General features: G+C 37.1%; 1 protein-coding gene across 1 annotated transcript in view; it reads left to right on the top strand.

Annotated features, from left to right (window-relative positions):
* The window catches only part of SNX7 (sorting nexin 7), a 22109-nt gene extending 695 nt beyond the window's left edge, over positions 1–21414 (top strand). The window contains exons 2-9 of the mRNA XM_026037960.1: positions 4200–4382; positions 6252–6362; positions 6733–6897; positions 7460–7661; positions 9390–9589; positions 11780–11866; positions 13506–13658; positions 21116–21414. Of these exons, the coding sequence (XP_025893745.1) occupies positions 4239–4382; positions 6252–6362; positions 6733–6897; positions 7460–7661; positions 9390–9589; positions 11780–11866; positions 13506–13658; positions 21116–21196 (1143 nt within the window). The 5' untranslated portion in view covers positions 4200–4238 and the 3' untranslated portion in view covers positions 21197–21414. The remainder of the gene's footprint in view (positions 1–4199; positions 4383–6251; positions 6363–6732; positions 6898–7459; positions 7662–9389; positions 9590–11779; positions 11867–13505; positions 13659–21115) is intronic.
* Positions 21415–21677: the final 263 nt, after the last annotated feature.

Raw genomic sequence — 21677 nt, forward strand, 5'->3', positions numbered from 1 at the left:
GCCGTTGGCGGGGCTGTTCCCCCCGCTCGCGCTCCCCCCGCGGGGTGAGGCGCGGGGCCGCGGCTCGTGCCGCGGGCGCTCGGGACACGTCGCCTCGCGCCGTGCCCGCGGACGGCGGCGCCGTGAGGGCCGCGCCGTGACGGGCAGCAGSGGATGCCTCAGGGCCAGGGATGTCGTCTTTGCAGCTCAAGTCTTGCTGTGCAAGCAGTGACCGTCGTGGCTTTAAAACCACCAAGTTATCTTGAGGCACCATAATCTTACTGTCGCTTTTGGCATGTATTACATATGTATATGTAAATAAACACTGCAGCAGCATTTAAATATAAATATGCCAAAGTTTCGGTATGGGTTTTCTTTTGCCAAATGAAGCTTGGAAATGGACACCTTTCACATAGGAGGTCCAAAAAGAGGACATCTCCAGTTTGACACCAGGAATAACAAGGAGATCTTTGAGGGTGGAGGTCCTGCAAACMCACGGAATTAGCTATCCCGGTACTCACAGGCCAGCTTGCCACTGCTGCTGAATCTCCCCTATGTCAGCTACTGACATCAAGTAGTTGAGAAAAGAATCTGGAATTTGAGAATCTGGAATTTTATGACCAAATTCCAGTCACTTTGGCACTCACAGGTGTGAGGTGGAAAGCAGCTGAAAAGGTACACGAGAATATCCTCCAACAGCTCAGAAAATGGACAAATAAGGAATTCAAATGGGGTGTTCAGGTTAATMCTGAGTTTGGGACCTGGCTTTGCCTTTTAACCTATAAAGATAGTGTCAAGAATATTAAAACACAGTTTCTGTACAAAGGCCTATTTCCACTGGGGCACTGCATGTTGGGTGGGATGCCCAGCGTGCTGCTCTTGGTGCCTGGGGTGTGACTCCCATTGCAGTGTTTTTATTAGTTTGCAAAATCCCTTTCAGTTTTACATTTGGAAAAAATCTCAGTCTCTGCCAGGCAGAGATGAACAAATACCTCTCAGTAATAAAGAGCAAGTCTCCCAATATTCTGAGATACCAAAAGCAAAATGTAGTTTCCTTTAATGTGATAATCATTAATTCCTTTAACATGGATATAACTAAGTATGATACGGCTAACAGATAATGATTTTTGTTTTGTATTGATTTGATTAAGATAGGGTTTAATTCCTATCTTATCAAGCATTAAAAAAGTATGTGATGTATCTATTTGCATTACCAAGATTCCATCTAAAATACAACATAAAAACATGCAGGGAGCTAAGGTGGAAAAATAGGGGCCTGGGCCCTGGTCTCTAAATTACTGTGCAACAGGATGTGTGACAATAAATAGCCAATATTTTTCCCATTTGAAAATATGTAATGGCAAATATAAACTGAATGTTTTCTTTCTGTAAACAAGACATATTTTTGGTAGATGTTAACAAAAAACATTGAAAGATAGGAGCTTCATTCCAAGGAGCTATATATTTAAACCATGCTTGCAGTACAGTTTGTGATATTCATGGAGTTTAAGGCCAGAAGGGACTATTAGGTGATTTAATGGTCTGTAACTTACAAGAGGTCAGGCTAAATTTCACCAAGTTATCTATGTTTTACTGAAGCATAATTTGGGTTTAGTTAAATCATACTTTTTAGAAAAGCACCCGGTCCTGATTTGACATCAGGAGATATATGACCTGAACTTTTATGCAAAAGCTATAATTTTAGTTTTGTTTCTTTGGCTTTTATCAGTAAGCTCTGGCAGTTCTGCCTAATAAAATAAAAATATAAATAAAATATATCAGCATTTGCATTGCTTGTTTGTTAAGAGAATGATGTTCCTTGGAAATAAAGACAAGCATAGGCAATACAAGTTACTGCTTGTGCATGTCGAATACCTTTAAATTTCAGCCACCTGTATTGGTGCAAAGTATTTCCTGCTTATATTAAAGCTTACCAACTGTTAATGCATGCAGAGCGATCACTATTTCTGTAAACAAGAGAATGCATCAGCCCATGTGAAAGCATCGTGTGCTTTTCAGTCTTGGACACCTGCATTCATCGGCCAGAAATTCATAGTTTCCTTTCAGGTGTAGATTGGGGGCTGAGATGAGGAAGATCTGTGAGGTTGCTTCTGGGCTTCCTCCTGTTTGTGTGCTGTCTATTAAAAGGAAAGTCTAGACCATTTTTTCTGTAACAGTTCGCTTGCAGGTTCACAGGCAGGTTTGCTTGCGCTAAAGAGCATTTTAGGGTGTTTCCCACACAGGGGTCTTCAAGCAGTGGCCTGGCAGTTGCAGGCCCAGCTCTCCTGCAACCCCAGGCCTCACGATGGGATTCACTGCATTTTTCTTAGCCTAGTCAATGAATGTGGGCCAGGTACCAAAATGCTGAAAAATGGGATTCTTAAAAATTGGCAGCCTCAATATCCTGAGTTATTACTCAAGATGTAAACACAAGGCTTTTTGTTTTATAAAAATTCATAGTCATTTAACCTGATAGTGTCATAAACCATTGACCCAGTATCCCCTGACATATCTCAAATATTACAGATGAGTATCTCATTTGGCAACTCCGGCAAAGCATTATATAACATGAGCTGCTTTTCCCTTTATCCTAATTTCTGTTACCATGGAGAAAGTTGTGAGGTCTTTCCAGCAGAGACAGCTTCTCAAGGTTGAGCTGTGAATTCCACAGCCTGCTTTATTCCAGTTTCAACATGGAAAGTACCGTACATATCACAGTGTTGATCCAGTCAAACCTTGTGTTCCATGGTATCAATGTGGTCACCTAGCATTGACAAAGCTGTCAGCACTTTTATTATTAGTTAAAATCTTAACCCATCTTCCTTTCAAAACTCTTGTTTTTCAATGTTTGTCTCCATTCCATAATGACAGAAAACTTAATTCATAGTATTTCTGAAAAAGAACTTAATGTTTAATTAACTTAATGTTTAAGAAAGCTCTAGGCAGCTGTGTGTGGACTTTAGCCTGCTTGGAGGCTGCTGGTGCTATACGAGCATTTTCCTTACCTTACCCATTCTGGAGTCTCGCTGACTGATGTCAGGCCAGTGTGAGGGGGCAATTACCTATCCGCAAGTTTTAGAGGAAAGAGACCCAGGACAAAGGCCCTGCACTGCAAGAGCTGTGGGGGTTTCTGCCTCTTTGCTTTCCTGGCCAGTGCACGGAGCTGCTTCTTGAACAGCACGTGCAGCGCCGGCGATGCTGCCCACAGCCAGTGGGCTCGCCAGGGATGGGAAGGGGGCACAGGCTGCAGGGTGTTAAAAGGTGCTGAAGAGTATTCATTTCTCACTAACTAATATATTTTATATTTATTATTTATATATAAATATATATATTTTATAAATTATATATTATATACATCATTATATATAAAGTATTATTTATATATAAAGTAGAATTATTAGTTTTAATTCCTGTAATTAGAGTTTTTTTTGAGTTAGTATATGGAATTTATTTTCCTAGTCACTTTATTTTTCAAGATTGTACAGTAGTAGATCTCATCCAGACTTGCATCACAGGGAGAAAATAGATTTTTTGTCTGTTTCCAGCTGGTTTCTCAGCATTTGAGTGATAAGCGGTGACCTCAGTGAGCAGAACAGGCTGTTATGAGGAAGTATTCTTCGAGTGCTGTGGTGAAGGTGGCAGATATTATCAAAAGGCGGTTTTGAACTTCAGCAGACCAGTGGCTTCAGGGTTTTTTTTTGAAACCAAACAGCATTTTTATCATGTCATTTTTACTAGTTTTTTGAACATTACTTAGGTATGTGTCTCTGCAACAATTTTCGATTTCAAAATTTATTTTAAAATACATTCCAGTTACAATAAAAAATGATTTGGCTTTAGTTACTTTTTTATTACCCTGTTCAGGTTACTAGAGATAATTCAGGCTTTGTAAATCCTGAGTAAGTTGCTGCTAACATTTGTGAGCAAGCTGACAAGGATCCCACAGAGTTAGGGGACTAGTTTCAGCACTCACAGGCAGGTTGTCTTCCTAGGTGTGCGCAACATTCTTGTACCATGGTAGCTTTTGTTTTTTCATCAGCAATACAATAAATCTCATTTTTTGCTCACTGAAGCAAATATTCAAAAGGATAAAAATTTGCAATGTGTTATGCAGTCCTCTCATCTGCCCTTTGCTTTACCTTTAAGAACTTTCCATTTTAGCACCTGCGACGTGTCTGTAAGTATGAACTGATAAGTGTGTTCTTGTGTCTTACCTGCAGGATGCATCCCTGGCTGAGGCAAACTCATTCAGTCCTTCAATGCCAACATCCCCCTCATCTATGATAAACCAGTACAAATTTGAAGATGAACCAGAATTAAAAGATCTCTTCATTACAGTTGATGATCCTGAAAGCCACATTACAGCCATTGAAACATTTATTACGTACAGGGTAGTCACAAAGGTAAGCTGCTGCTGCTGCTCTTAATGGCCTGCATTAAAAACAGTAGTAGTATATTTTTACTTTATTGCAACCTTAAAACATTTTGACTCTTGTTATGGATCATTCTCTGATATCTTAACTCAGATTTCAAAATTATACTGAGACTTGCTATGACCGCGAAAGCTGTAGGAAACTGTAGGGTAGATAGTGCAAGTTAATCCAGCATGATTAGTCTACACGCATACATATTCACGACTTTGAGGCTGTGAAAATACGTAATTAATATTCCTTAACTGCAAAATCAGTTCCACATGAAAACAGCATTTTCTGCTGTGATCTTTCACAGAAATATGAAAGAGCAGAACGATTGATTCGGTTTGCAGACACGCTATCAGACCAGGTATTCATGACTTTGGATCAGTTGCAAGATAGTGATGTTTTTGCTTGAATAAATGTTAGCTGCTACAAAGCCTTTCAATCCCACTCTCTTGTAATTGCCACATCCACTTTCACATGGAAGTCTAGTTCTGATTTACAGTTGCATATTATTGCTGGGGAAGCTGCAGCAATTCTCGAATGAAAAGGTAATATTAGAAATCAAATTAGTGCATTTTTGGCTGCCCTGAATGCAAATTACTCACTAGGAATGAGGAATAAAGTCAGCATTATGAGAGCAGCCAACTCTTTTGAGATTACCAGCAAGTATTTTGCAGGCTGCGTTTTGAGAATCATTGTGTTAATTTATTTTACTTTGAGTTCTTTTTAAAAGATTCATTTAAAATCAAGTTTTCAAATGGGAATTATTCATCATCATCAATTCCTCATAAAATATTTAAGGAATGGGAACAGAGTAGTTGCTAGCAATAATTTTTGCTTTATGGATGTTTATGTAGAAAAAAGAATGTTTTTTCTTCAGGCAAGTATAGAAGGTCTGTAGGTGGATTTCTTTTGCTTTTTTTTTGTGTCTATCCTGTCCTTTYTTATCGTACATAATTTGTAGTGCTGGTTGATGATGATAAAATAATAGCATTTCTCCCACATAGATTGAGAAATTTTTATTTGGCCCTCAAAAATGATTAGCTGACAAAAGTATGTTTGAGGTTTTTTGAAATGACTTGCGTCACATTATAAGTCTCTTGTGAAAAAATGAATGTTAAGCAGACATTACTTTAATGAAAACATGGACTCTTTTCTACATTGATTACAGAAGATAGAGCAGTGATAAAATAAATGTCATGGCTTAGAAATCTTTCAACACTGTAATAAGCATTTTTTTTCCTAAGCATTAAAGGTTTGCTGGCAATTTAAGCATGGAGTACAAAACTAACAAAATTAGAATTGATTATGAAATGTAGAATAATTAAACAGTGCAATAAATCTTATCTCTATSACAAGATTTTCAAGTTTTGAGTGGGGATTGTTGACTAATGTCAGCAGGGTCCAAGGACCTATGTCAACTTTTTTTTTTTTATGCTAAAAAAATGGACTTTCCTCATTCTTAAATATTTGATTACTTTAAAAGAATATCCCTATAAGTAATGAACATAACCATGGTTCCTGAGAGGGAAGTGCTTCAGTAAAATAATGTTGGAAATATTTGGGGGACATTTTGTAGGCTGATCATTACAAGTCATTCTGTTTGCAGTTTAATGCTTGCTTTCTTATATACAGTAGAAATTTGATTTCTTTCTAGAATAGGGTATGTTTTCTCTCATACCAACAGCTGACTGCACTTCAGAAATATACAGCAACCAGCTAGCACAGGCAAAATAGAACCCCATATGTATTTCCTTCAAGTTCTCAAACGTCTTAAAACCCACAATATTGTTCTTTTTTTAGTATTATAAAATTCTGGGCCTTCCTCTTTTTTTCTTTTTCTATCGTTTTCAGACATCTCGCTCTGAATTTGACTCCAGTGAATATGAAGTTCGTAGGCGGTATCAGGATTTCCTCTGGTTAAAGAGCAAACTGGAAGAAGCACATCCAACACTGATTATTCCTGTATGTTCGCTGAAACTTACTTTAATTGTTTGAGTCCTTGGATCTTTTTTGTCTTTCTGGAGTTTCTGGAGATTCTGAAACACTAATCTACTTTCATTAGTTTTATATGCATGTGATAATTAAAAATCCCATAGGCTATTTCTCTATTTTCCTGTTACTGTAATTAATTTCACTCTTAGTTGTGTTCGGCTGCACTGTGCTACAAGAAYCAGTTTATACCACTCTTGATGATGTTAATTTTGTAACAGTCTGTTTTTACCTGATGGATTTTACAAGTTGTGCTTGTGTGTTTTAGTAAGTAGAAGAACTTTTGTAATACCTCTGATATTATCTGGAGTTATGCAAGTCTTTTTTTTCTTTTTTTCCTTAGCCATTGCCTGAAAAATTCATAATGAAAGGAATGGTGGAACGATTTAATGATGAATTCATAGAGACTCGAAGAAAAGCTTTACATAAGTTTTTGAATCGCATTGCTGATCATCCAACTCTAACTTTTAATGAAGATTTCAAAATTTTTCTTACTGCACAGGCTTGGGTAAAATTATTTTGGTTTTATTTACAGTTACAGTAAATGATGTCTTATCTTAGCGGAGTAAACCAGTAGCCTCCCTGGGTCAGTATACAAGAGTCCACAACCATGACTTGGTACAAAAGTGTTGAAAGAAGGCATGAAATGTATAGAGTATTATTGCCACAAGTTAACATTGACCATAGTGTGTTTGGTAATAATCAGGTGTATTGCCCTAAAGGTTGCTGTACCTTCCAAAGCAGTTTTGTTACTGCACTGAATACTAGCTCACACCCTGGAGAATGAAAGACTAAATGTTTTCTCCCTTCTTTCATCACTCTTTTTGAGAGCACAATGCACAGCATGCTTATCTTTGTCCAGAAAAGCTTAGCTAATAAATAACATAACTATTATGGTTCTGAGGCAGGTTTCAAAATTTTAGAATAAGCGTTATACACTAAAAAGCATTTGATTCTTATTTTCATTGAGGTTTGTGTATGTAGTTCTGTTTTAAAAAGACTTAATTAGCAAATTGTTTTCTGAGAAATTAAAAATGTACATGAAGGTAAACAGCATATATTGTTTTTAGGAACTTTCATCACACAAGAAGCAAGGTCCTGGTTTGCTGAGCAGAATGGGACAAACTGTAAGAGCTGTAGCATCCTCAGTAAGAGGAGGAGTTAAAAATCGACCAGAAATGTTTACAGAAATGAATGATTACATGGAGACATTTAGTCAGAAAATAAATGTATTGGACAAAATAGCTCATAGAATTTACAAGGAAGAAAGGGGTAAGTAACAAACAACAATGATCATTTTTCTTGATTTAAGAAATAAATATATTGAAAAAGTGAATGATCTGAGAAATAAATTTATTTTCAGATGCCAGACAAATACTTTTTCCAAGCAAGCAGGGAAAGAGAGAGATCTGTATTTATATTAATGGTCATCCTTCTGGCATACATGCAAATCAGCTTGAAAAATCTGTTAACAACTTGCTTAGCATACCATTGAATTACTCAGTGAGGAAACTGGAAGAAAATACAAGTCCAACTAGCTTTTTATTGTTCTTATTGKAGAACTGCATGACCCTTTGTTTTGTACTTTAAGTGAGGTGTAAATAGTTAAGAGTTTCATATGCTGCATCATACTGGCTAATGCTGTCCAGATTCCACATCCCAAAGTCCCTCTTTTTTTTGGTTTGATGCTGTAGCTTGGTTTCTGTATTAGTAAAGCAGAAATTTTTATAGCAATTAAAAGCTTTTCTATTGATCATAATTTCTGTCATGGAAAACTAACGGGTAGAGTTTTCCTTGATTAAGAAAGATGAGTTCCTAAGCACAAATTTTTGCTTAATGATAATACCTACTTGGCACTCTGAATCATTCACTTTCTGATACTGACTCTGATCTCAGACCAGTCATGGTCATGTGAATATCCATTGGTTACTACTCGAGAGATTTTACTTGTGTATAAAATGTAATTTGAAGAGCTACCCTGTGTTCCCTAATAACCGAGACCTTATGCCTCAGTGTGCAGGACCTGATCTCAGTGTGTCCTAAGTTGGAGGGCTTTTATGTAGGGAGGAGAAAGGATTATTTTTGCTGTAGCTTGCTTCAGTAGAAATAGCTGGCTGAGATCCTTAATTGCAGGGTATTGGAGCCAAAATATTTGTTGCAAAATATTGTGAATTTCAATGTCTTCCCAGTGCTGCTGGATAGTTCTTCTTTCTTTGTTTTCCAGACAGCAATCTGCAGAGCCCGTGGGGTGTGCAGGGCAGCACTGCTGGGGAGGTGAGCTGCTGTGAGCTCTGCTTCAGCAAATACTGCTAGGCACAACTCAACCTGGGGCTCTTCCCGTCCTCCATGCGTTTTTTTTGTCCAACTGATTTAAAAGGAAATTATGCTCTTTGTGGTATACAGCCACGTATGCTTTACATCTTTTGTTGGRCATTCTTTATTATAAATTCAACTGTGAGGATGATTGGTTTCAGGACATGAAGGAAACATTCATGGTACCCGCCTGTAAACATRCAGACTTGCCCAACTTTAGTACTACCAAATGGCACAATAAATCCAAGGCCTCAATCTTTCAGACGTGCAACAACAGGCAGATTATCATTAGGGCTACGGACATGAGAGAAATAATCCCTAGAATATCCATATATTTAGATTAAGAAAGAAAAGAATGGAAGACTGCCTGTTGTCCAAGGCTGCTGTGGCCTGTGTCCTTCTACATGATGACAACATGAAGCAGTTCAGGTCTCCATGAATCTCTGTATCCTTTGAAATGACCGAGTTTTTGCTGAGGGTTCTGCCAATTGCTTAGACCCAGTGACTTCACTTACTGGTTCATAACAGCGAGCTGCAGTTTACTTACCTTGGTCATTTGTGCAAGTTTGAACTTTAACTTAGTTGCTTGCTTTGCTCACAGTAAATATGAAGTTGCAATTAGGATTACAACTAGACGATACCTATTAAACAAAGAAAAGACTAATATGTGTGTATGTTCCTGTTAAGAGTATTTTAACGAAATGAAGGAATACGGCCCCATCCACACTCTTTGGTCGGCATCAGAGGAAGACATAGCGGACTCCCTGAAAGGTGTTGCCAGCTGCATTGACAAGTGTTGCAAGGCTACAGAGAAACGAATGACAGGGCTCTCAGAAAACCTGCTGCCAATTATCCATGAATATGTTCTCTACAGYGAAATACTCATGGTAAGGTTCCCCTAGGGATGGTTTGTGGCCATATGTGCAGTTTGGCTTAGTTTGGTGTGTGGCAGGTAGCCCTGAGTGCCCTGTGCTAAAGTGTGTCTGGTTTTTGTCATCGTAAGAGCGCTCTGCATTCTAGTAACCCAGCAGACAGGGTTGAGGAACGACAGTCCAGAAAGACCTGACACTGGTGAAATATGAACTCATCTAGAAATGGATCCGTTTGGAGAAAAAGAGGGAGAGAATTTTTTCCCTCCATAGAATATACTTGTAAGATTTGTTTTCTTTTTCCAGAACAGCAGGGACCTTCCATTCTCTACTTTATAAACATATATAAACATATTTTGCTCTTTGCCACAGGATGATACATACCCTCAATTCCATTAGTATGTATTTTTCTTACATGAGTAGAAAATGTAAAATATTTAGCTACAGAACTGATGCCCCTTTTTCTTTTCTGTTTTTTTTTTCCCTGGGAACAAGGTTCCTGATGCAGTGTTTCCAGTGCAGCACTGGGCTGCTACAAGGTCCTGACCACAGGAAAACCTTCCTGCATCTATTCTGTTCTACTGSTGTTTCTTTTATTCACCATGGATTTTTACCACAAGTTATTTCCATCTCACAGTTTGGAAAGGTGACTATTAGTCACAGCCGTGTAAGTCGCACTAGTAAGCCCTGCTTTCTGAGGGGGATTTAACCCCTAATGACAGATACCTTCCTGCACTGTGGCCAAGATAATGCACAGACAGATGAAGTTTATGCAGTAAAAGGTGTTAATTATTGTATTTTTCATTGTTGGGAGTTCAGCCTTAAACTGAGGAAAGAGACGAATTCTTTGCCAAAATATTTACATCTGGCCTGACTCCTTCCTAACTGACTCACAGGGAGTGTAGCTCCCTATGTGCTGCCTCATGTACAAGAAATTAAAATAAATAATTATACTAAATATTATACCAAAATATAGTAATATAATAATCTTTTAATTCCTTTTTTTTTGTAAGAAGTCAGCACATGCTTATAGTTGTTGCACGTTAGTAATAAAATTACTGTTGTTACTCAGAATTCTCCAAAGTCAGGCTTAACAATATTTTTTTATGGGGGAATCTGTTCAAAAAGAAATATTGAAAAAAATATTTGCAGTTTAGCTTCCTAAATTATTCTGTTGTGTTTGTTAAAGTGACAAGATTTCAGAGTTCTGTCTGTCAMGCGCGACAGCTAGAGACACTAGAGCTGCTTGTGCCCTGCGCTGTTTTAGCTTGCCCTATGCTACAAGTAAATAGTGCAGATCTCTTTATACAGAAGAAGCAGTCAAACCTGTTGTGGCAAGTTCTGGCAAGGTAATATAAAAGTTTTGAGATTTGYAATTACATATTTCCTGCCTCCGATTATTTTTTTTAAATGACTAACGCATCACAACCTTTATGTGGGATAAGCACACAGATGAGGAAACTCAGCCAAAGAGAACTTCAAATGACTTCCTCAAGGTCACAGACCATCAGAAATGGAAACGTAATCTGTACCACTGTTCCTGTTTCGTAGTCCAACAAGTTGCATTTCCTTGCCTTCTTAATTATTTTTTGACAATATGTTAAAAATACAATGGCTGACAGTGAAGTTGTAGAGGAGAATGAGATATACTGAAAATAGAGAGATATATCAATAGTAGCACCTCCATCATTTTTTTATTTCCATTTTATCTGATTTTGCTGAACTACATTTGGTAATTAAAAAAAATATTGATGGCTTAAAGTCACATATCTGGGATACTATTTTTAAATATTTATTCTTCTTTATGTTTTAGCATTTACTCATATAGATGTTTTTTGTTTACAAGAATTCACAAACTTGTTGCTGTTTTAAAATATGGATATATTGTAGATTGATTTGATATTAAGTTAACTTCTGTCGCAGTTTTACACAACTGTCAGTGATGCTATGTATGGCAATTTCTTTAAGTACTGACTGTGGATATATTAAAATCCTTGAAAAATCACATAAGAAAAATATGGGTAATTAAAAATAATTCTTCACTGATGGTGTTAATAATATTTTTAAGAACTCGTATTGTGCCAAGATTCCCAAATCTTGTCATTTCTGTAGTCTAGCTTAATTAATTAAATATCCCAGCTGCATGATGGATTTCTGAAAAAACAACTAAAACTGGCTTCCTTCCTTCATGTTTTTTTCTCTATTAAGGGCGTTTTGAAAAGAAGAGACCTAATCCAAGGCGAGCTCGATTCCAAAGTGGACGCGCTAGCCAGCAGAAGGACAGAAAAGGATGCGGTGAGTAGGGCAGCGTCTCGGAGCAGCTGCAACATCCTGGGCCTTGTCTCGCTTAGACAAGATGAAGGCCTTGGGGAAAGCTGTCCTGGGAGGCGAGTTTTTGAGTAAATAAGGGTAGATTTTCTAATGAACGTATGTTACTTTTTAAACAACTGAGTAATGATTGTTACAATAATTAAAACCCTTTGTCTGACATCGGTATTTATATATAGTTGGTCTAACCACTGCAATAATTAAAACTAATGCAGCATGTACTAAAAATGTTTTTTATTATAAACCTCTTTTTCTGCCCAGCTTCTGTTTCAATTCTGAAGTTGAAGGGATTTATTATTTATCTCTACAGCAAACTGTTCTTTTGAAGAGCTATAGATATGTTCTTGTGGGATTTTATATTCATTTTTCTGTTGAAGGAACAAGATACTGTTCCACTGATCTTAACCACTGTTTTTTCTTCTCTAATAGTCTATGAATTGATTTCAGAATGACATCACCCATGGATAGGATTACAAACATACCAAATTAAAGCATATAAAGCATTGCATCAAATAAAACATTAATTCATTAATGATGTAGGCATACTAATTATTCTCATAATTAATATTCAGGTTTGTACTTTATTATGAAGATTTATCCAAATTTGATCAACTTATTTTCCTTGAAGAGTAAGAAAGAAGCAAGTCTGTAATTGTAGATTTATTGCAGATTACTGTAAGTGGAGCAGAAGCACTTCTTGCATGTTATACTTACTGCACTTTGTTCGGGTAACCTTTGACTGTTGTTTTAGTCTTTAAATTATGGTTTGATTTTTATTATGTGTTGAGATATTTTGCAGAGGTTTTCTAGTCAGACAGACTCCAGAATAAAAGGTCTTAAAAAACAAAAAGCCTGAAAAAAACAGTGCTGTTACTGCAATTCGTATCAAACAGAGTCTGAACTCTCCTTGCACGCTTTTAATTCTAAACAGATCTCATTCAGCTTATAATCATCTCAACACAGATGTCAGATTGAACTTGTCAGTGCAATCTAATAGCCACAAATTCTGCTGACAATGAGTGGCATGAGCTCTAATCTTATTTGAAGAGCATTTCCACCATGATAAGGGATCTCAGACTGTGATTAGACCTGATAAATGTCTGTAAGATCTTTAGCACAGGTCACAGGAACATTAAGTGATTTAGCAAACAGGAAGTTAGGCAGCAGGAGAATACAAAACATTCCCAAGGTCAGTGCAGATGAAGCAGACTGGAGTCACACATTAAACCTCAGGAGATAACAAGTTCTCTGGCTGAGAAAAGCACTTTTCTTGATCTCTGCCTCTCCCACTTGATATCTGAACAGCTGTTTGTGGTGTACTTGTGAAGAGGTGCCAGTGTCCATAACTTACAGTCACTAGGACTGTCTTCAGCAATGCTTTAATGCTGGTCTGGAATTTGTTTTCTTAATATTTCAGAAATTGTATCGACCTACTCAATAGGAATAAAATTCAACTTTCATCACCAGGGAATGATCATCTTGTTACATTTAATGTCAACCGTGGTTCTGTAGTTCTGTTTATCTTATTGTACAACAATCACACAGTGTCAATCACTTCTGAAGTGGTGACTTTACTGTTTTTTTAATGCTTGTGATTCATATTCAGATCACAGAAGAAATTGGGAAACTTGAAGACAAAGTAGAATGTGCCAATAATGCTCTGAAAGCTGACTGGGAGAGATGGAAGCAAAACATGCAGTATGATATGAGGTCAGCATTCACGAATGTGGCTGAGAATAATCTCCATTATTATGAAGAGGTAAAATGCACTTGCTTGTTTCAATGTTACTATTTCATTGATTATTTCAGTRGAGAAGTCAATGGATTGCTTATAAGGAAGAACTTCTGCATTTTAATTCAAACCTATGTTAACTTCAGAATCAGTTTTTGTGGAAAGAGAGGGTCAATTTTCCCTAGTTCGACATGTTTTAAACAAGCTGAATTTTATTTGAGCCCCAACTGTTGATCCTGAGTTCATCATCAACAGAGGGCAGTGTTGTTTTACTTAGCACAAAAATCTGGAACGTATTTTTTGGTTCAACATCAGCTACTGTATTTCAGTTTGGAGGTAACTCCACAAAGGAGCCCTGTGGAAAGCTCAAATTTGCATAAATATTTTTTATGATAAAAAATGATTTATTTTTAAAGAACACTTTCAGAAAATTCTCTTTGTTATTTCTCGGCTAAGGAATTGTCTTTCATGAAATAATCAGATTGCTAGGATAAAGCTATAGCAATACAATTTTGAGGAGTCTGTGTGCAAAGATTATTGCACATTTTAACATATACAAATGCTACAAGTATATACAATTAACAAACTACTTTTTGATAATTGAAACTTCTTTGGAAAAAAGAAAAATGGTTACATTTTATTCTCAATTCAAATATGTCTAATATTTTTGGTAGGAATTCCTTTCACAAGAATGTATACTTAGAAACCTTGAAGGCAGGTAACAGAATATGTTAAGCATTTTGTAAAATCTCATCATAGGGAATACTGTTCTGGAGAGGGCACATTTTGAAAATATCCCAGATGTCTGGAATTTTTTAAAGATCTCTTTTTAAGAACTTATCTTCCTGTAGGAAGAAATAGTACAATAAGCCTTCTATTAATTGCAGAAGAATATTTTTCAAAATATATGTCGTTGCAGTCCGTAACTCCTGGGTGGGTATTCTGAACTTTTTATGGCTTGCCCGTTAGGTGATGACAGTGTCCTGATTTTGCAAATCATTTTGTTAGAACATAATTGAAAAGACAGAGCTCTTGATCATCAAGTCTAATTAATTAACATACAGTCTGTGAGATGCACAGACATTGACAATCTGTTGTTATACATAAAGATCAAAATATTTTCTGAATTTAGGCAGCAAACTTTTGGCATCCTCTCACATCTTCTTCAGTTATGGATTAACTCTAATGTCTACATCAGGAATAAATATGTTAAATCAATATTGGAAGATATTAGAACACTTTGGTTATGAATGATTAACTAAAGCACAACAATAACCCTTCAATTCTCTTTCTCATCAAGAAATCCTTTTTGTTGTATTAGAATTTTAATCCAGAATACCAGTCTTCATGATGAATATGAAATTATGACCATATGACACAGAGAAAAAAAAAATAATTATTGCTGTAACCACAAACAGTTCTTCTTAAATTGTCACTGAAATACTGGACAAATTTATCTAAGTCATGACTTTTTGATGATTTCTTTTTTGTATATTGACACCTGAAAAAAATGTTTTTGCTGTCACATCTTTAACAATCTAGATTTTGGGAAAATAGTTTATCCTACTGAATTACTTTGAAGCTCACAGTGGAAGCTGATRGTTGATTGGGTGGAGGGATTGCTGACAGGGGCCTTATTACAAACTGGAGGTGTTATGCTTCTGAAAAGAGCAGAAAAAGAAGCACTGTCCAACCACTTCAGCCATTTGGAAGTAACAATTCAGGAGGAGCATCTCAGTAACCCGAGATCTGGAATATCATTTTTCACTTTTAGTAGAAAACAAAATCCTGCTTTAAATAGTTTGAATTTCACTCTGATCTGACGCAGAAGCAGAGTGCCTATTACACTGCTTCACTTACAGTGTATTTCACCCGCTTGGTCATTTCTGCATCATTACCTTTCTCTCTCAGGTCTGAAGTTAAAGTAGTCTCTCATGCTATTGATGCACCATTGATGCTTACAAGCCTACTCTTGCATTAAYATCCTTCATCTCATTTCCTGCATTTTTCCCTACTAACCTATTCCCATTTTTCCATACTATTCTATTCCCCTCCCTACTAACCCATTCACAGAAGGAGGCCTGTGTTTCAAAGCATGTCTGTCCATGCTCTCAGGCACTGCAGTGCCATAAGTATTCCGTATGAACTGACCAGCTCTTCTGCGTGTCTGTCTCCRAAGAGCCAGCATCTGCTTTCTCACTCAGTCCCTGGCCCTGCTTACCATTCTTCCTACAGCCTTTCCTGCAGTTCAGCTCCTGCTCACGCCTCTTCCCCTGCAGTGTCTCTTCTCTATGGCAGTGCTTCTCTGTGGTCCTCATTTCCCAGTCTTGGGACTTGGGGAATGACTTCCTCATTTCCCAGGCACACAACCTAACCAGGAACCATTCCTGCTCGTGGCCACACTCTGCATCCCTCACACTTCCAACCGCTCTAGAGCAATGCGGGACAAACGTCTCATGTTTTCTGCTGGCTTTTGCATTAGAGAATCSAGTCCTTCAAAATTGTACAGTTTGTAAAAAATGAAAACTGAGCTGATCAAACAACAAAACAGTCTAAAGGTACACTAGAATTTCTAAAATGATATTTCTGTTTGTAAAAAATACAGGGAAAGTGTATGACGTTATGCAGATTTTCCTTTAATTTGGTTGCCTAAGGATTCTGCTGTCAACTTGTCAGGCATCACTTAGCGAGCATAAAAGAGTACGTCTCCCCTAAGCTGAGCTCTTGTTCACATTACATCAAATGCTGCTTTAAAGCATTACTTGAAATTACATTTCTCTGCATGCAGTAATTCAAAGTAAGTGGGGATATTTCAGTGGTGTTCCTGTTTATTGGCTGTTTATGTTTAATGCAGTTGAACAAGAGGTATTTCTTTGTTTCTGCAGCTGTTCAATCACCAGTCTCCTTGGGTCTCTCAGTGTGCCTGAAACAGAGACACTAAATAATGCTGAGCATTGCAAGCTTACAATGTGCTCCTATATAGACCCATGAGAATGAGATCTGTCCTCATAATAATAATGTTATAAAACACATTATAAAACTGTTTAAAGTTTTATAAGTTTTAAAGGCTGTTATAAAACATGCAATATGTCWTTCAGGAACCAAGTACTACCGTGACTGATCACTTGCTGTTGTTCCAGTAGATCTCAAGAGTGCATAAAGCCTTCATTTCACAAAAGAGTTGGGTAGATGTTAAGGCTCTCTATTCCACAAAGGCTTRAAGCCAGTAAATATCAGTAATCATTGGAAGTGCTTTCCTAAAATAYAGAGGATTTTCTTAAATAACATGAAAAAATTTTAATTTAAGAAATCAGGACTTTGCAGCTGTTTCCAAAGTATGTTAAATAACATCCATTTATGCATCTTATTCACAGACAAAGGTTCTCAAATGCAGGACGTGTTAATGCCACACTGGTTATTTTACTCTTTTTTCCTGTGCCTTAGGTGTGATACTGTTGCCTGAAGTAGCAGCCCTCTTAATTCAGATCTTCTAAAGAGCTGAAATCACAAACTGTCCACAGGGTGGAGCTTACAGCTGAGAAAGTTCATTATGGCCAGAAGTATTTTCATTAAGTTAGACAGATATTCTGCAGTGGCCTAAAGATACATCATTAGTAAAAATATAACAAGATACGGAGACRTTATTGAGCGTTGTTGCTGTTATGTAGCTAGGATCCCTGCCTGCTACACAGTTAGCAAAAGCAATGCAGCAAGGTTKAACTGTGGCTTCAAAGATCTGTAGGGATTAAACATTTACCTTTTTTCCCTTTACAGACTGTATGAGAAGAGAAACACATTAATTTTCTCAGCAGACAAAAGAGCCTTGTTAACCCATTCTAATCATTAAAAAGAAAAAAGCCTGAATAAAGGGATAGATTTTGCCGCATGATCCAAAGACAAGTTAGACATTGTAAACCCAGAGACAGCAAATATACCCGAGTTTGCTTTCCCACTGCTCATGAGGCACTCTGGTAAATACAGGAAGATTTTTCTCTACTGTTGAATGGCAAGGAATATTTAATTAGATCTGGCATTGAAAGAAAATATTTTTTCTTCTGCATGAATGAGCCTTTGTTTTACAGCGTAGCCTCTAATTTTACTTTTCTCATGTCAAACTAATCCTGTTAAACCTTTGCAGTTTAGTCAGATGCAGAGCTRAAGTTATCTTTGATTGTGTAGTGAGATTCTTATTGGTGTTGACACTGCTTACTGTTTTCAGAAAACATAAATCATTTCCTTATTCTTAAGAAATCCATTCCTTTTTCCTTTTCAGGAAATTCATTTTTGTTTCAAAGGTAATTTGGTTTATTTTGGGGACCGACATTGCTGTATTGACTTAAATTGATTCAAAAAATCATGAGGTCAAACAGATACTCTTTCCCCATTACTGCAACTTCCAAGTCCTTAAGTACCTCTCTGTCTAGTATAAGTTGTTGAAAAATAGATGTGATTTGTTGTTTACCCTAGAGGCCTCTTTAGTGATGCATTTAACTAGTCATTTGGTTGTGTAGCAAGGTTAGCTGCTCATGCATGTTGAGCACACTGTACCTTTGCAATGCTTTGGAATTTAGTGATTTTCAGAAATTCCCACATGGCTGAACCACTTTCTCTCTGTGAAAATGGTTTCAAAGCTAGGATCAGTCTGTGAACCTGCAAGTATTACAACATCAATATTTTTTAAAATACATTTTAGGATGACCTTTTTAKAGTGGGAACCATTTTCCCCCATTTCTTTACACTCTATTTTTTGTTTCCTTGCACCCAGAAACTATGAAACAGTTATATTTCTCTTGCTCACATACACAGAAGACTTTAGATTTCCCTCTAGGAAATGTCACCATAAACTGTGTTTTTACGAAGAGGTATGGAAAACAGGGACTGGAATGGAAACAGACGTGGCATGTGACACACTGCCTCTGTCCTCATCCYTCCTGCACATTCTATTTTTATACCTCTGTTTAGCTAGAGATGCAGTTGTACTATCTGAAAACCTCTTCACTATTGTTTCAAATATTTCCATTTTCTAACCTGCCACAGTATTCAAAATACTTAGGTAAAGTAGCCTGATTTAAGCTCTTGCTATTTTGTTTTGTGTATTTCCTTTTTTTTTTTTTTTTTTTTTTTTTTTTTTTCAAAAGACTTTGGTAGTCACCAGGTTATGAAGGTGTCTGCCTACATGAGCACATCCAATTTCCTGCACTGAGGCTGTTGTTTTTTTGTTTTTCCTGCTTGTTGTCTTTGTTCAAGCTGTCTGGGTCCTCTATTTAGATCTCTTTTTTCACAAAAAAAAAATCCTTCTGTAATAATGGGAAAGCATTTATCACTAAAAAAGTTATTTATGCAGGTCATGCTGTACAATATAAAAAGCTTGAGCCTAAGGCACAAAGACCTAGTTTTGTGTTGGCATGGTTAATTATAAAACTTGCCTGATGTGGCAGTGCTGTGATGTCTGACAGTGAAATAAGCCATCATGGCTCTTACATTTTGGAAAGCCTGTTTTGCTTATAGAAATGAGAACAAATTAAAAGCAAATAACTTATGTAACCCTAAGAAAAAACAATCTTTGTCTAGAAAGACTTCAGTAGATTGTAGCTAGCCAGATAAGCAATATTTTGTGAATTTGCTTTAAAATTCTTATATTCCAGCCAGTGCTGACACATTTGTTTTTTTAGAAAAGGAATACCAACAAAAGACTGCTCAAGGGACAGTGATCATTTCTTGTCCAACACCTAGAAAAAGTCTTAGGAAAGCAGATGTGCCCTACAGCTGTCCATGCTGGTTATCCAGTTTGGGCTGGTTATCCAGGTTGCTATCCAGCAAACAGAAATCTCAGAGTCAAGAGCCAGGGTGGGAACACATTGCCAGGAGCCACCACAAAGACACCTTAAAAGCAAGACGCCACCTTCCAGCTCAAGCCTCTCGGGTTCAGCAGCAGCACCATCGCATGAGCTGGGCGAAAATCTCTTAATGACCAAACCTTAAAGGCTCTGAACTAAGGGTCAGAAAGACCACTTAAGCCAGGCATCAGTTTGCAACATGCTATTCTGTTACTCTGATTTTATGGTCCTCTTCTGTTCTTCCTCCTTTTGTCATCATGGATTTCCCCTATTCTTGTCATACTGTCYATTTCCTCTATAATGTCTTTGAACTTCTACGTAAACATCTGTGACCACTGAAACAGAACGCCTGTAAATATGCAACAATACCAGGACTTAAGCTCTTTAATATAAAATCAATTCCTATTGGGTGAGTTTTGATGGCAGTCACTAGAAGTGTCTAACATGACAGTTAGGTGACTGTAAGCTTAAGCAGCATGAATTGTAGGATATTTTTCATACCTCCTAAGCAATGACAGATGGACCCTATATATTTAATTTTAGCTGGGCCTAGCAAATTATTATAGCCTGAATAGCTGGTGATGAAAGTTTTCACTTGGAAAATGATGCAACTTTCAGGATGCTGAATTAATTCAAGTACATGGAGTATGTTGTCCAGGGTTTAATGTCAGAAAAGATATTTCCTGGGAATTTTCAGAAGACCTATTTATTATGAGTATTTCAGATTCTATATGAAAAGTCTGTACAGTAAGTAGTAAATAAGCTGCACTGTCAATAGTGTGAGGGTTCATTGCAACATTCCCATTCCAAGAGGTGTTTTTTTCCTTTTTTTAATAGCATCAACAATAGTAAAATTATTGCAAGAGTTTGGCAAGTTTTAATGAGTTTAAAAAGTAGCAACATGGTATTACGGATACCAAGCAGCAGCACACCCACCAGTTACTCACCATAGGCTGGTCATGACTCAGCAAGACTCAGCTGTGGTTTCTAATGGTTTGCCAAGCTGCCGACACTCATTAAAGCCACAATTAACCAAAGTCATTTGGGGATTTTTAAATTTTACGGCCTACAGCGTTGGTGCTTCAAATCAAAAAGTAGTTTGTACAATTGCAAATACACTTTTCCATGAGGAGAGGAAGACATTTGTCCTGTGGATGCCATTTTCACCCTCCCTTTCGATTACTCAGGGGAAAAAATGAATTGTGTGTGTGCTTAGAAACAAACTGTTCAAATTTAACTGGGAAGAGTACTGAGTATACAATAGGAATCCACAGAGATTACACAGGAACGGTTTCTTTCAGCATGCCCTCTCTTTGGAAGAGATTTTTGCCTGTAACTAAAGGGAGAGATTAAAGAAGAGCATAATTAATGTGAGCATCTTCCATGCTAACACGTACAATTATGATGCTCACGCTGTGCGCCTGTCATTATGTAGAAGTGACCTTTACAGCTCACTCAGCGTGCTGGCCAATGTTCTGCATGTCGCTGAGCTGCTAGGAAACCATATTTAGCTCTCACCATAGTCCCATAAAAGCAGCTTGTGACAATGCATATGCATTCTGCTATTTTTTTCTTCTCTTTCTCCTTGGCTATGAGTTTTACAGAAACCCATCTGCTGTATTCCAATGTATCTATTTCTTTCCTCAGTGCCTTGCTACCTGGGAGTCCTTCCTAACATCTCAAATGGTAGATGCTCCCGTGGAAGAAGATTCTGAAGATCCATCTTGAGTAATCTCTGCTTCACCTACCTTTGCCCTGCAATTTCTCCCAACCAAAGAAGTGCTCTTTACATGAGATCAGATACATTATGAAATGCAGCTGTTAAAAATCAGTGACACGCAGAAAACCAGCTTATTGAAAACTCAGGTATTCTAGTGTCCTGAAATAACCTTCTGAATCATGCTATATATTGCTTTATATTGCTCAGTCGTGACTTTACATATTTTTATGCAAGTGTTTGCATACAAATGTTTTCATAAATATTACATAATTTCGGTATAAAATATTTTAAATATGTAAAAAAYCACTCAATTTTAATAAAAAATTAATAAGAAACTGTCTTCATTCTGTTTCCTACTCTTTAAGAAATATTTTGTTGCTTTAGTTTGCTTGTTATATTTCTATGTCGAATAACACTGTGAAACTATAAAACTATAAACTTGTAAAACTGTATAGCATAGTTTTCAAGGAGCTATTTGAGGATTATTTT

This window comes from Nothoprocta perdicaria, unplaced genomic scaffold (genome assembly GCF_003342845.1).
Source record: "Nothoprocta perdicaria isolate Ctin4 unplaced genomic scaffold, notPer1 scaffold_20, whole genome shotgun sequence".
Lineage (NCBI taxonomy): Eukaryota > Metazoa > Chordata > Aves > Tinamiformes > Tinamidae > Nothoprocta > Nothoprocta perdicaria.